This window comes from Mixophyes fleayi, chromosome 1 (assembly GCF_038048845.1).
Source record: "Mixophyes fleayi isolate aMixFle1 chromosome 1, aMixFle1.hap1, whole genome shotgun sequence".
Classification (NCBI taxonomy): domain Eukaryota; kingdom Metazoa; phylum Chordata; class Amphibia; order Anura; family Limnodynastidae; genus Mixophyes; species Mixophyes fleayi.
This window is the reverse complement of record NC_134402.1, coordinates 438,465,776-438,481,670: the sequence shown is the minus strand read 5'-3', so window position 1 is coordinate 438,481,670 and position 15,895 is coordinate 438,465,776. Positions and strand designations below refer to the sequence as shown.

Below are 15,895 nucleotides of genomic sequence, written 5' to 3'. Positions count from 1 at the left end.
GGGTCCCCACATTGCCGCTTTAAATTTATATTGACAGACGTCGCGATGACGTCAGCCTGCAGTGCCGCACACTTCTCCAATCGGAATCACTTGCTGTCACCATGGTGATCCAATCGGAGATCTCCAGAGTCGGGTTGAAGGTAAGTCTGTTTATTTTCCACTTGATTTTTCATCATTTCGGATTCTCTTTGTAGAGCTTCTCCATGTCGGAATAGTGGTAAACGTAAAAACGACTACCACCGGTTCCACCAGGGGTCGACTCGGGATGCCTTTTGTACCTAACCACACAACCTCTGGCAATAATTTGGCACACACGCGGGAATATACAATTAGATTGTGGATTATTTATTACAAGGTGACAGGATGGTAAGTGGATATGATCAAAGGGTCTAAATCAGTAATGGGTACGTAGGATAAGCTGAGGTAAATTCAGCATGAACAATACAATGACAGGAACAATGATGATTGTCACACACTCATACATAGATCAGTATTTATCGCAAAGTCTATCGGTGGTGCCTATCACCGCAATATCCGGCACATTGCCAGCCATTACGGTAGGAATTTTCGTTCATTTTTCTGTGCGCCTCTGTGGGGTGTAAGAAAAAATGAGCGTAACATAACAACCACGCGATCCGGAGACACCTAGTGCCGAAATGACTCTCGCCCTCTGTATCCGTGTCGTCTCCCTTCTACAGATTCCACCTCATGCTCACAACCCCTCCTTTATCTCTCTCTGCTTCCTTAGTATACTGTCCCGATCTGTTTGCCATGGTAACATTAGCAGATCTGTTAAATGGAGCCGGCAGAACCCTTGTTACATTCGGTACAACACACGTTCCTGGCTGGAATAACCTGGCATTCATTATTGCTCGTGTGACACCCACCTTAGGTGTGTTTTACATTCAGTGACGGAAAGAATTTGTCCCTGCGGTGTCTTTCAGTCCTTAGCTGTGAAACATACAGGAGGGAGAACAAATTGCTTTGAATTTACCTTAAAATGTATAATATAAGCACAAGGAAAAATTTAATAATTGAGGGGGCAGATAGAGGGCAGAAATGGAAGCTCCCTGTCATTCTCATATAATCTAATAGTCCATATTTGGGTGAATAGATCCCAGTTATCATGTACATAATAAGTAATTTATTCCATGCATAGGAAGTGTCAAATGCAATTTTGGTGATGGCAGGTTGGTTGTCTGGATAGATCTCTTGGGATGGGGGAAACGAAAAAATCCCATGGATCTTTAGAGATTGGGGCTTCTAGTAACTGAGTTACATAGATCTTTGGATACGTTCACCATACTTGATGGAATGTTCACCTGTGGAAGCAGCTTCTCCAACAAGTTAGGTGTGAAGTGCTCAACATGATATTAAGTTTGTCAGGGGTGTAATACTATCTATAATATAGTTTGTACTATCTCATTAATCAAGGTTGAAATAGAAGCTCAGGTTATCACTTTCCTATAGGAAGGGGGCCAAGGTCTTTCCCCACTTACTCTCATGTCATCTTTGGGGGTCTGTGGTTGGATCAAGCAACGTGCTATAGATAAGAGAGATCATGCCCCTCTGTAAAGGGATTGAAGGCATATTATGTCAAAAAGGGCAGAGAGCACAGGAAATATTCAGTGGAGAGGAGCCTGAGAGTTAAATGTCTGATCTGTAGGAGTTCAAAGAGTCTCGGAGCCAGAGAGGGATATGTTTTGTTGAATTGTACACAGTGATGAAAAATGGGATCCTTCAGTATGGTGAGCGACAAATTCTTGCCTGGATCCAAGACTCAAAGGGGGAAATTCAATTCAGCACGATGAGTCTCCAGAACGTCCATGGAGACGCATTGAGCCAATGTTATGGAAGGAATCGCCCCTCACTTCTCCTCCCACCCCATAGAGATGCGGAGAACAATGAGCCGAGATTCCAACTATAATGGTCGGCAATGTGCGGCGGACAGTGTGGTGATGTCCACACGACACATCGCCAACAATTGAATCTCTTCCAAAGGGTTTGGGAGTGAGACCTGGGGGTAAATGTATCCAGCTGAGAGTTTTCCGGTGGGTTTGAAAAACCAATCGGATTCTAGCTATCATTTATTTAGTACATTATACAAAATGATAACTAGAATCTGATTGGTTGCTATAGGCAACATCTCCACTTTTCAAACCTGCCGGAAAACTCTCAGCTTGATACATTTACCCCCAGAAGGGAAGCTTGCGTTACCACAGAGGTTGAAGATATTTTAGTGAAGCACAAGAAACCCTTTCTAGATGGAGAAATGCTGAAGCAGGCTTTACATGATAGTGGAAAAGTTTTATTTGATAAATTAAAGAATAAAGGTGAAATCATGGAAGCAATTAAGACATGTCTCCGTCTCGCCAAATTATAACGAGAAGGCTGGAGAGAATGGGTGATGTTACAGAACAAAGAGAAAATGGACATAGTTAATGGTCGTTGTTTTTGGGGGGACCCAGAGAGCTGAGAGCTTAAAGTGTAGTCTCTATATCATATAATACTATATTGTTTTTTAGGGAGTGATTGTTCCAGTTATTGGCATAGTAAGGATTGGTGTCTGAGAAACACTGACCTCCATTTTTAATTGATTTTTTTGACTATAACTTGTTTCATTCCAGACAAATTTGGAGAATGCATTTGGAATATCAATGAAAAACAAACATGGTTCTGCTGCTGAAAGGGTTTCAAAATGATAGAATTAATTTCGGGAGCATATTCACATTAAATGCTTTGATCTTGCCCAGCCATAAAATTATCAAAGGTTTCCATGGTCTTTTGCGAATGTGGAGGAACATTTTCTTGGTAGAGAGTTTCATATGAGGAAGAAATGAAGACCCCACATATTTTATTTTTTAGATTGCCTTTTAAGATTAAAAGATGACATGGGGCTTATTTTATCTGCAGCGGAGCATGTACCATGGTGGCCTCAGATTTTTTTAACTTAATTTTATAACCAAATACATTGCTAAAAACATCCATAGATGTATACAGGTCAGAAAAGGGAATTCGGGGCTGTGTGAGGTGTCAGGTTAACACTGAACAATGTAGTCCTCTCAGGGGGGGTCAGATGGGAGGATAGATGTGGGGCCAAGTACTGCAGACACTGAGCAACATTCTGCAAAGTCACTGCACCCAAACTTACGTCCCGAACCTGGATGCAGAACATGAATCATTAAAGGAGATCTCCAATGTACAGTCTGATACTCAGCCATTTCCATTATCTTGATCTCCCAGATGCTCAAGATAATTAAACCCTCCGTAGTGTTACATCCATATAATTAGCAAGTACCCTTTTTACAGGTTGATTAGTATCATTTGCAAATTATTGACCAATTAAATGTCCACAAAACCCCAATCTGTATAACTGTGCAGCTGTAGCTTATTGTCAGCGATTTTATTCACTCTTAAATTCACCACTCGGCGGCGCTATTGTAAAAAAATAAAAGTACAATACATTTATAACTCAGCATTTACAACTTCCAGTAAATCTTTTCTTAACAATGAGTGACATGCTTGTTACATGACCAGTCAGCCTCTGTACCTTACATCGCATTACATAGAACTATACAAGATAGAGATAAGAAGCAAATCATGTCCTTTTTTTTTTTAGATACAATGATAAGAAATAAATATAGACAGACAAAACATCAAACATTTTCTGTGGGTTTTATCAGATTGAAGGTCCACATTGGACTATTTTGCAATAGTGAGAAGTTCTCCCCACAAACTGGTAATCGGATTGTGTCAGTAGTTCACCTCTGTAATTTCGGTGTCTCACAAAACTCTATTTCATTATTAATAATCAGAATAATCCAACAACTCAGAGGGGTGTGGCCTCGTGCTTTAGGGGAGTGGCCTAAATATTTATTTGGAGGGGGATTTCAGAACGGGGAGTGTTTGGCCAGATCAGTTGTGGTCTAAAGGGCTGTAGACGTGGCCCAAAGCAGTGATAGGCCACCTGATAAACATCAAGGGCCGCAGGTGTGGCCCTTTAAGTTTCAAAAGGGTCATTACCCTTAATCTCAATAATAAGGTAAAACAATACATTTAATCAAAGAAAGAGACACCACTCTGTAATAATAACATCAATGTGATGGAGCGTAAAGCTGAGAAAAGGACCGACAGGGCGTAAAGAAGGAAAGAGCTGGGGGCCACAAGCTAAGGCTTGGAGGGCCACATGCTGCCTTAGAGCATGCCTGTTGCCCGTCACTGGCCTAACGTGACCTGCTTTTTAAATCAGCTATACTGAAAGATATGACATCTATTACCATTATTCACACACCTATTTCCAATGTTACAGGAAGTGATCATGTGATTTCCCAGCATTCCAATGTTTTCCAGCGAGCGGAAACTTGCACCCAATTACATTCTTGTTCCTCAATGTTGTTTGTGAACTGTCACTATTGATAGGAAACCCCAAACAGTCTGAAACAACTGCCTAATCTGTACAAGGGCAAATGATGACCCTTACTCACATCATAAGGTACAATTTTACTCTGCATTAAAGCTGTAGCTAAATGGATTCACCACTGAATTTGTAAAGGTTTTCATACCTTGCCATTACCTTAGATAATAGTTGCTGTGTTCTTTGTTGAAGACAAATCTCATGCAAAAGACAGTTGGTTCAGAAGTTTGCTGGAGAGCGAATAATGTTTCTCCCAAGCATTCAAGTGTGGTAAAATCAGACTGTGTTTTGAAGATCTTATTAATATTTTAAGGTTCGTTAATCATGCACACTGACGTCTGAATGATTTCAAATGGTACGTTGCTAAATTCACAGATAAAAATAGGATGTCCCATGGATGTATTGTGGAGTCACTATATTGCTCTCTTTTGCTGTACAAACATAGTTCCCGGATGGTGACAATGGGCAAGCCATTATTTAAATGACCTAAACAGGGCATTAGGGAAAAACTGTGGGTATTGCAGAGTGCCGGTTGGCTGATACTTACCACCAGACCTAAGGGGGTGATAATCTGGGTTTTGGTTAGGGAAAGATGCTCAATTTGGAGAAGTATCATGCTGCAGAAGTTAAATACAATTAAAGAATAAATAGATGCACACTTATAAAATATTTCAGCAAATTGCATCACCTTCATTATCCTAAGAACCGGCTACCATTCGTACAATGTTGACACTCACTGGATCTAGCCTGTTGAGCGCTAGACTTGGCTATTCCTAGGGACTGCGGTCATACAATAAGGTAATGACCAATGAATCACCCGGTGATACAATGATATATGAGTTACTGTATAGTATAGTATAAGAAAGTAGATAGTATTCAGCATTACTCAATACTAGAGGTGAACAAAATTTTCAAAACAGTTCCATAAAATATTCACCTCAATAAGTATTTGGCCACAAAATTTCCATGACTTGCTGATGAGATTCATCCTTTGGGTCCTACCTGCACCTCACTGCCCTCCTCTACGAAAGGCTTATTTGGACTTGATTTGCGCAAAGTTTCGCTGCAACTTTTCTTATGTCTACTTAAGATCTATACTTTATAACAGTTAATATTTACTCTTATGAGTCCTGAGCCCTATAATTGCCGATCACCACTGGCACATGTACAGGTTTTTTCAGGTTAAACCCTTGAAGAAAGCACTATACAGTTAAAAGACTGAGGGGCAGATCTATCAAACCTTGTAAAAAAGGAAAAGTGGAGTTGTTGCCCATAGCAACCAATCAGATTCTAGCTATTGTTTATCTAGTACATTCTAGAAAATGATAGCTACAATCTCATCGGTTGCTATAGGCAACACCTCCACTTTTTAGCAGAATTTGATAAATCTTCCCTTGAGGGACATTTCCACTTTTGAATTCAGCAGTTATTGATTATCACAGCAACTCATCAATATCAGGTGTAGGTTTACCATACAGGCACTGGCCTAGGGTCTCACTCTATAGAGGGCAGCCATTTTTTATTACATCTTAGTTTTTTCTAAATATGACCCTGATTAGTGTATAACATGAATCATAGTATAGCAGGCAGCACCACACCCATGCAGCTACTGTATAACTGATTTGTGTGTATCGTTGTCACTTTTAACCTCTTCATTGCCCGTAGGTCTTGCAGGATATGCAAAGTCTCATGTTTTACAGGACAGTTCTAATGGACAACACGGTCCAGGGAGACGCTATGTCTTGTTTTTCGCCTTTGTGCTGTGGCGGCTTTTTCGAGACGTGGTTGGGTTTGGCTGGGGTTTCTCTTTCACCGAGTTTTGCCTCTTGGGTTTCGGATTGCTCGGTCTCAGCGATTTCAAGCCCAGTATTTCGCAATACTTGTTGCACAGGTGCAAGGCTTTAAATTGATCGATGAATGATACAGAACAGTTTCCTTTAAATCCTTTGTACCTAAAAAATTCAAAAAACAATACTAATAAATTAAGGGAAACAAGACAGGAAACTATTTGTTTAAAAAAATTGACAATAAAGACATGATTAACTTCAGCAATTGCATTTATCTTAAAGAAAAAAGAGTTGGCTTCTAAAAAGGAAATTAATACACATTTTCTTGTATGGTTTCATGAACTGGGGAATGTCTAAAGTTAACACACGGATGATATAAAAGTGAAGCAATGAGCAGGTTTTAGACATCATGTATCTCCTATTCTTCACCTACTGCTATAAGGTTTTTTCTGATGTAACGAGTTCGCTTAGTGATTACACAGAGAGTCTTACACGGAGATATGATCACCAAGTGACTCCTCCTATAGTCACTGCGAGGAGCACTGCTACAGAATTTGAAGAGGGAGAGAATGCTAGAGGCAGATTGGAAAGACCGGAGTCGTTATTTAAAATGTAATTAATTCCTTTTTAAATGAATCCTAGAACCTATAATGAAAAAGTAAAAATAAATATTTCTGACACTTAAAGACAAGTTACCTGATTTACAAGAAATATACAGATGGGATAAGTGATGTGATCACACTCCTGTCTCTCTGCACACCGGTCGCACTGACGCCATGAACCAGCACAGTGGCTCAGTGGTTAGCACTTCTGCCTTACAGCACTGGGGTCATGAGTTCAATTCCGTGACCATGGTCTTATCTTTGAGGAGTTTGTATGTTCTCCCCGTGTTGGCGTGGGTTTCCTCCGGGTGCTCCAGTTTCCTCCCACACGCCAGAAAACATACTAGTAGGTTAATTGGCTACTAACAAATAGACCCTAGTCTGTGTGTGTGTGTTAGGGAATTTAGACTGTAAGCCCCAATAGGGCAGGGACTGATGTAAATGAGTTCTCTGTACAGCGCTGCGGAATTAGTGGCGCTATATAAATAAATGGTAATAATAATAATGAACCCACACTTTGCGCCATCTGTTCCAATCTCCCTTCCTCCATCTTTAAGTGAGTGTTACAAAGGCAAGCATATCCCCCAACACATCTGTCTCTACCAGCGGGACAGGGGGCGTGGCCACTGCACATGAGGGCGTGGTCACACCATGAAAGGGGTGTGGTCATGGCCCCAGAGGACTGCCTATTGATGTAAAGCGCTAGGCTGCCCATTACACACCTCCCCTCCACCAAAATTAACACCCATGGGACAAGCATATTCCTGGGACAGGACTAAGCCCTAAAATTGTAGTGTATGCAAATACATTGTCAGAAATAAAGTATAGTGCAGTACAGAGGTCATGAGTATATACAGAAATTATAATGATGATGATTACTTAAAGGGGGAGCTAATCATTTAAAGTTGGGTGGTCCAATTATGCTTGTATGCTGTACATTGACGTGACTTTTGTTTAGATGCGCACATTTCAGTCATAGACCAAAAATCAATCAAATATTGTATATATGTACCAGCCCATATTGACCATGAAAATGCAGAATACACCTACAGTGTATTGCAGCCATGCAATATAATAGACTTGACTGCGCCTGAAGAAATGTGCTGAACACTCATTTATACTGGCACATAAATGACATAAAAATGAACACACCCTGCTTCTATTGCGTAAAAATTAAATAAAATTGACCATAATATATTTATTTTTGTTTTGTTATGATGTCCATCCTTTATAGCCTCCAGATGGCGCTGTTGTTACATCTGTCCAAATGACAATCAAGTGATGGATCCGTCATGCGTCTGTTTCTGTACATTTGTGCCCAGTTCTATGAGTAATTTTGCTCCTACTTTTGAACCATCTAGGTGCAACACATGGGAGAGTGTATCTGTAGGTGCACAAATACCAACGTAATAAAAGTATTATAATGTACAAATGTGCTCCTGTGTCCCCTTAGTCTCATAACTCTTTACAAATTGTGCACTGTTTCCTAATTTAGAGTTGTACTGAAGCATGTAAATGTCGGAATTTTCCATAACACATAAAATTTACAGCACAGGGTATGTTGGCAACTTTCTCCATTATTTTGATTATTATATCTGACTTTTGTGTTTTGCAGACATATTTTTTGCACTTACACAAAGCATGTGCAAGTTCTTTGCTATTTATGCAAGTACTAAAACAGTTGCATCAATATATAGAGTTGAGATGCGCTTAAGAATATGTTGCGCTGTATTTAATTTGCGTCCATACATATTTGCACTGAAGCAAGTTTCCCCATCTATGTGCGACTTTAAATCCACATTTTGTTTTTGGTTCACCAATGCCTTTACTAACTAAAGGTTCTGTATCACAGTCTGATTAAGGGTTCTGGCTGTCCTAGGCTAATACACTCGTAGCGCCCCTCAGCCCACGCTCCCCACCACCAATGTCTGTTTTCGAAACTCAGTTCTAGAACTAGCAGAACCCGACCAAGACTGAAGACTCATTGTCTTCAGCCTTCACCATGGGTATACATCAAGATTGGGGCAGCACAGTGGCCTAGTGGTTAGCACTTCTGCCTCACAGCACTGGGGTCATGAGTTCAATTCCCGACTGTGGCCTTATCTGTGTGGAGTTTGTATGTTCTCCCCGTGTTTGCGTGGGTTTCCTCCGGGTGCTCCGGTTTCCTCCCACACTTCAAAAACATACTGGTAGGTTAATTGACTGCTATCAAATTTGACCCTAGTCTGTCTGTGAATGTATGTTAGGGGAATTTAGACTGTAACCAATGGGGCAGGGATTGATGGGAATGAGTTCTCTGTACAGCGCTGCGGAATTAGTGGCGCTATATGAGCCAACTGATGAGGATGATGATTAAACCCTTACTACATTTCTTTTTCATGTCTTCTTTTTACTTTGAAGAAAAGCTATTATTTTATATTCTTAAAATAAATTTAATTTTCAATCTTCACCCCCAAATTTTTATACCCCAAAACCCTTGCACCGTAGGCTGCAGCCTAGTCAGGCTATTGAAGAATCAGGCCCCGCTCTGTCTACAAATTACTGGTGACAAGGGGCAATAGAGCAGAACAACAAACATTATCACCCGGTTCATTTATATTACATTTGTATACAACATTTGGTGATAGTTATCTTTTAAGCTGCTTTCCCGTCAATATTCCACTCTGCTGAAAGACTGGAAGCTAATTGCACGTAGCAGGGTTTTTACAGTCACTGATGAAGGAGTGTTGAGCAGGCAGCGATTGTAGCCGCAGTGTTTATAGAAAACATAACAAGAATTTAATTGACCAAAAAACTGAGCATCAAAGCTTCAGCTAAAAGGCTGTGAATGCATGACTTTCCCTTTCAGTGTTTTCTAAACTAATTATTAGCTGCATTCAGCTAGCATTCATTAAATCTGTTCTCTACGGCAGCTAGTAATGAGAAACGTGAACATTAAATGCTGGTTCAGAGGATGAGGGGGCGGCGCTGGTGAGATAGTATTAGTTGCTGTGGTATTCCAACGCAACGCGGGCAAACTGCTCTAATTATCGCACAGGTATCGGGACCCTTGATCTTGGTGCCAGCGTGCCTGAGCCATTCAGCGCTGGTTTGCCCAGGGGCCTAAACCAACATTTTGAAGGGGCCACAAAATTTCTAAATAGGTACACCCTCTCATCCCTTTTCTTCCTCTACCTTCATCTCACTTACCTTACCGGGCCACTCTGCTGTGCGCCCATCTACACTTCCCACGTATTTTAGAGCGCATCATCATCATCATCATCATCATTTATTTATATAGCGCCAACATATTCCGTAGCGCTTAAGAGTGCATGCACACAATTTGTCACTCCACGGCATTGCTTTGTCTATGTCAGACGGGCTTTAAAAAAAAGATCATTAATGCCCATGACAACCACATGAGGGAAAATGAAGGACAGCTCAAGCACTGAAAAAATACTACAAGATTAAATAGTTCTTCTCCATGTATTGCCCCAAATGGTTATGTGAATGGTACTTGCAATCATCTTACGGATCAATGATCTCTTATCTGATACAGCCTGCAGTCTTTAAACGTGGCCACGCATGAGTCTATCTTGTCGCTCAACTCGAGAGTTGAGCAACAGGGTTATCGTTCAACTTGACCACGCGTTGGTGGCCAGATGGGTATGAGATCTATCGGCTCGAGTGGCTTTACTGCAGACTGGGAAGAGGACCGCATGCAAAAGCACTGGGGTCATGAGTTCGATTCCCGACCATGGTCTTATCTGTGTGGGGTTTGTATGTTCTCCCCGTGTTTGTGTGGGTTTCCTCCGGGTGCTCTGGTTTCCTCCCACACTCCAAAAACATACTAGTAGGTTAATTGGCTGCTATAAAAAAACTGACCCTAGTCTGTGTGTGTATTAGGGAATTTAGACTGAAAGCTCCAATGGGGCAGGGACTGATGTGAGTGAGTTCTCTGTACAGCGCTGCGGAATTAGTGGCGCTATATAAATAAATGACGATGATGATGATTTAAATAGATAGATAAATAGATCATTAGCTGGCATTGCAGTTAGTACCAGCTGCAATGTTGCCACATGTGTGGGCATATAATCACTAGCTGAACACAACACAGCTCTGTGTGCATGAAACAATTGTCCATTCTGGATCCCATATCCTGTTGCTTCGTACTGAACAATTCCAGAGACAAATATACACAACTGATATCCCTTTCACTGACATCAGTAGAAACAGTGACCTCTGCCAGTCATTATAAACCGAATGCATCATTTCAACTATATTCAGAGTTTTGCTCAAATACCATTCAATTTATACAGCACATTTGAAATACAAAGTGGTTTAATGATAGTTCTAGTCATTTTAATCAATGAGCAGATTGACAGCAGCTCTGCTTAGCAGCGATTCAAAATGCAGACGTTATTTTTAACGTCTCTTACTGTTAAATAAGTTTCATCCGTTGTCAGTTACAATGATCTATGGAAACCCTCTCGTCATTCAATAAAACATCGCTTGTATTAATAAGTGATTTGAGGAGTCACGATGTTCAGATATAGAAAAACAGAACTATAAATCCGGCAGTGCGGAAGTGCGAGAATAGAATGACGAGGAGGCTGAGAAATAATGAAAAGAGAATTAATATTGTTCCCATAGAGAAGTGTAATGAGCTGGTGTGAATATAAAGAATGAATTGGCTTCAGTCTCCCTTCTGTAGAAGTGATAATGATGAAGAGGAAACCGTCCCCGGCCCTGGTGACATTCTGTAGCCAGGGACAGTGATAGTTTTGTCTCCCGGATCCAGCAGCTCACACAACGTTTCCACCAGTACAACATATCCAGAGAGATTACTGGTTTTCTTTTCTATCCACAGAATTTTTAAAAGTCAGTTAGCGAACTCTGTTTCTCTTAAGGTATAATAGAGTCAGGTGCTGCCGTCTTCTTAACTATAATTACTAGTCCAGAAATATACTAGACATAGCACTCCAGAGGAACTAGAGGCATTTATTGATTTTTCTTCAATTATCGCATATTGACAACCATTGAAACATAGAATTTGATGGCAGATAACAACCGCTTGGCCTATCTAGTCTGCCCATTTTTTAAATTATGGTAACCTCCAACCCTTGTTTGATCTTTCTAACGATATCCTTATTCCTATCCCAAGCATGTTTAAATTGCTCTACTGTATTATCCTCTACCACCTCTGATGGGAGGCTATTCCGCTGATCCACTACCCTTTCTGTGTAGCATTTATTCCTCACATTTCCTCTGAACCTACTTCCCTCCAGTGTCAGTACATGTCCTCGTGTTCTAATACTTCTCTTCCCCCCAGTGTCAGTACATGTCCTCGTGTTCTAATACTTCTCTTCCCCCCAGTGTCAGTACATGTCCTCGTGTTCTAATACTTCTCTTCCCCCCAGTGTCAGTACATGTCCTTGTGTTCTAATACTTCTCTTCCCCCCAGTGTCAGTACATGTCCTCGTGTTCTAATACTTCTCTTCCCCCCAGTGTCAGTACATGTCCTCGTGTTCTAATACTTCTCTTCCCCCCCCAGTGTCAGTACATGTCCTCGTGTTCTAATACTTCTCTTCTTTTGTAGAATGTTTCCCTCCTGCACCCTGTTATAACTCTTGATATGTTTGAAAGTTTCTATCATGTGCCCTGGGAGCAGGGGAGGGCTGGTAAATTTTAGCCCAGGGGGCAAGATTCAACTCAGCAGACTATTAGGAACAGTTTAAAGGAAAAAAATGCAAGTGTTCCAGTCACCCAGCCCAAGGAAGCCCAATAGGGGACTGGCCTGGGGAGCAGATGCTCCCCAGCCCAAGCTGCCCCTGATTGGGAGGAGTAACTGTCTTATGAGCTGGCCGGATATGGGACAAAACCAAACATTGTACTTTTGGGATGAGATATTGTAATGGACTTTGCTGGGTGCAGATTGCACATAGAGGAGACATTCACATTTTAGCTGCAGTCTGCAAATCCTTTTTGGCTTGGCACAACATACAGATCTTTACACCATCTGAAGTGGGGGTAACAGAAACTTCTTTATGCACAGCCCAGGAATATTTTATAAAGGAAGCGCATTAATGTACACACATAAAACCGTGCAGGGGTGGAACACGGCATCACCAGGCCACATAGCACAATATAGGGTCCAGCACTACCGGTCCCCCCCCCCCCCCATATGTGCTGGCCCCGCGCGTGCTCACACTATATATCCCATAATTACTCATCTGCTTTTACACATTGCCAATCCTTTGTGTCCAGTAACCATCAGAATAAAATGAAACTTCTGACATTATGCTACAATCCCTCAACAACTATTTTCCTTCCCGCGTTTATGACCTATTCTTAAATACTGTCCCAGTCGCCCTGCGACGTTCCAAAGTCACCGTCTCTCATGACCTCATCTCACCTGTAGAACTCTCTCTTGCACCTTATCAGACTCTCTCCAATCTTTTTTTATTCTAAATTAAATATATTTTAATTCAATTTTACAAGTGCCATAACACTCTTTAAAATAAACATACCATAAATGAATGAGGACTTATCTTTTTCAAAGTAGCCTATCCCTCTCTCCATTATAAGTCTCTAACCTTCCTCTCACCCACCAACAGCAGGGCCGTAACTAGGGCTGTGCGACAGGGGTGACCGCCCAGGGCGCAACGCTGAAGGGGGGCGCAATTTAGGAATATTTTAGGTTAATTTGGTTAAAATTGAGGGCTAGGGGGGCGGCATTTGTCTTTCTCGCCCAGGGCACTAGAATTCTAAGTTACGGCTCTGACCAACAGGACAATCACTAAGTAGAAAAACATATTATTAGCAACACTATCATCATTGTTATCTGCACCTTTGTAAATCACAGTGTTTCCATATAAATACATTGTGTGTTTTTTTAAAGTGCAAGTCCTTACTATAGCCTAAACATGTACTTATTTAATATTTTGTAATACCACCATAGAGCCAGCAGATGTCAGTGTTGACATCACCTTAGGGTCATTTATAAACTAGCAAAAGTGCTACAGCCGGGTAATATAATTTAAATCATAATCAAAGCATCTGACCAATCTCCAAATATTTAGGCGCTGATTGATTTGACAGAGGTGTTTGCAAAGACCTGCAAGAGAGTGTGAGCTTCATAATGCATCAATAGGACAAGTAGACGTGCTTGAACAAATAAAGTAACGTTGCATGCCCAAATGTTTTGGCAGCTGAGCCTTTAGTCTAAAACAACTGTACACAACATAATTCTCGTCATAGATAGCGATAGCAACAGTGACACTTACTGTACATCTACTAATTAGCTAGTTATAAACCTCACCATCTTTTTTTCAGAAACAGAACAAGAAGTCATATTGCTTTCAGTGATGTTGCCTCTATTTCATACCTCTCCTAATGAGGGCAGTGGCTACATGACAGCTTATATTTTGTAATGAAAATGTGTATGTGTATGTGATACAGCGGGAATAGAATTCTGCAGATAAGACTGGTTAGAAATCAATACTCACTCACCCCTTGGCTATCGTTGCTATGCCAACATCTGTCAGTTTCATCCCGACACCTGCAGAAGAAAAATTGTGTTCTTAACACAGTTTCCAATTCCAGGTCTGATCATTGTCTATCAATACAGTGCCCCAGGAGCACAGTGATATTGCTGTTTCCATCGTGGTAATTACTCACAGTAAGGAGTAGACATCATTGCAAGTTACACGACTTATGTGACTTTTTACATGTTTCACAGACATTGGCCTTGATTAGGAAGCTGTGAGGATGATTCTGTCTAATTACCAATAGATGCTATTAATGCTGAAACTACAGTTAGGCTGCTTCATCTGTAACTAGATTACTTACCACCCACAGCTTAATAGAGAGGATAATAGCCGTTATATATTTCATTAACTAATGAAGCTTGGAAGGTTGCACATAATTAAATGTATCCAGGGGCTGGCTGGAAAATGTTAGCCCAGGAGGTGAGACTTGGATCAGCAGCCTATTAGGAACATTTTATATGAGATATTGCAGATAGCCCAGTGACCTAGCGGAAGGTAGTCCACTATGGGACAGGCCCGGGAGGGCAGATCCCCTCCTGCCCCCCAGTCCAGCCTGCCCCTGAATGTATCTAGTAATATGATATATAAAACATGATATATTTAATATTCTTCATCTTCACAATAAAAAGTATTAGAACTGAGGGATGGACTAAGCCTGAGGGAGAATAAAAGCTGAGGTTTATGTACATAACTATTTGGCCTTACTGAGGGTTAATTAACCAAGGAGAGGTGATGACTATGTACAGGTCATAGTGAGGGCAGGATCATGGGGACAGATTATATAAGGACAAGGAGGAGTCAATTAATTCTCTTGGGATCCAGATAAGCAGCTCTCCCACCCATTCCCGACTGCTGGATCCGGTGTTATCGTTACCTGGGTTGGAGGTGCACGGGTGGTACGGGTACAGGTGTGCTGGTCTAGTCCAGGGGGTATGATGGGCCACTTGGTGCATGGGCTGAGGTACTGTACGGATGTGCTGATCTACCCCGGAGGTATGATGGGACACTTGGTGCGCAGGCCGAGGTACTGTACGGGTGTGCTGGTTTAGCCCCGGAAGTATGATGGACCACTTGGTGGTGGGCCGAGGTATTGTACTGGTGTGCTGGTCTAGTTCAGGAGATATGATGGGCTACTTGGTGCGTTGGCTGAGATATTGTATGGGTCTGCTGGTCTAGCCCCAAAGGCAATCATGAGCCACTTGGTGGGCGGGCGGAGGTATTGTACAGAAGTGCTGGTCTAGCCCCCGGAGGTATGATTGGCCACTCGGTGCCCGAGCGGAGGTATTGTACGGGTGTGCTGGTCAAGTCCAGGAGGTATGATGGGCCACTTGCTGCGCGGGTCGAGGTATGGTATGGGTGTATTGGTCTAGCCCCGGAGATAATGATGGACCACTTGGTACGCGGGCTGAGGTATGGTACGGGTGTCCCATAGGTATAATGGGCCACATGGTGCAAGGGCCGAGGTATGGTATGGGTGTGCTGGTGGAGGTATTGTACGGGTGTGCTGGTCTAGTCCAAGAGGTAATGATGAGCCACATGGTGCACCAGCCGAGGTATGGTATG

At 41.8% G+C, this 15,895-nt stretch overlaps 1 protein-coding gene across 2 annotated transcripts in view; it reads right to left on the bottom strand.

Moving 5' to 3' along the window:
* Window positions 1-3,366: 3,366 nt before the first annotated feature.
* The window catches only part of ALPK2 (alpha kinase 2), a 96,181-nt gene continuing 83,652 nt past the window's right edge, over window positions 3,367-15,895 (bottom strand). The window contains exons 10-11 of one of the 2 annotated variants that reach the window (XM_075184860.1): window positions 14,295-14,343; window positions 3,367-6,366 (exon numbers count right to left, since the gene is read on the bottom strand). In XM_075184860.1, the coding sequence (XP_075040961.1) occupies window positions 6,150-6,366; window positions 14,295-14,343 (266 nt within the window). In that variant the 3' untranslated portion in view covers window positions 3,367-6,149. Of the gene's footprint in view, window positions 6,367-14,290; window positions 14,344-15,895 lie in introns of both variants that reach the window. The other variant, XM_075184867.1, reaches the window with a different exon arrangement.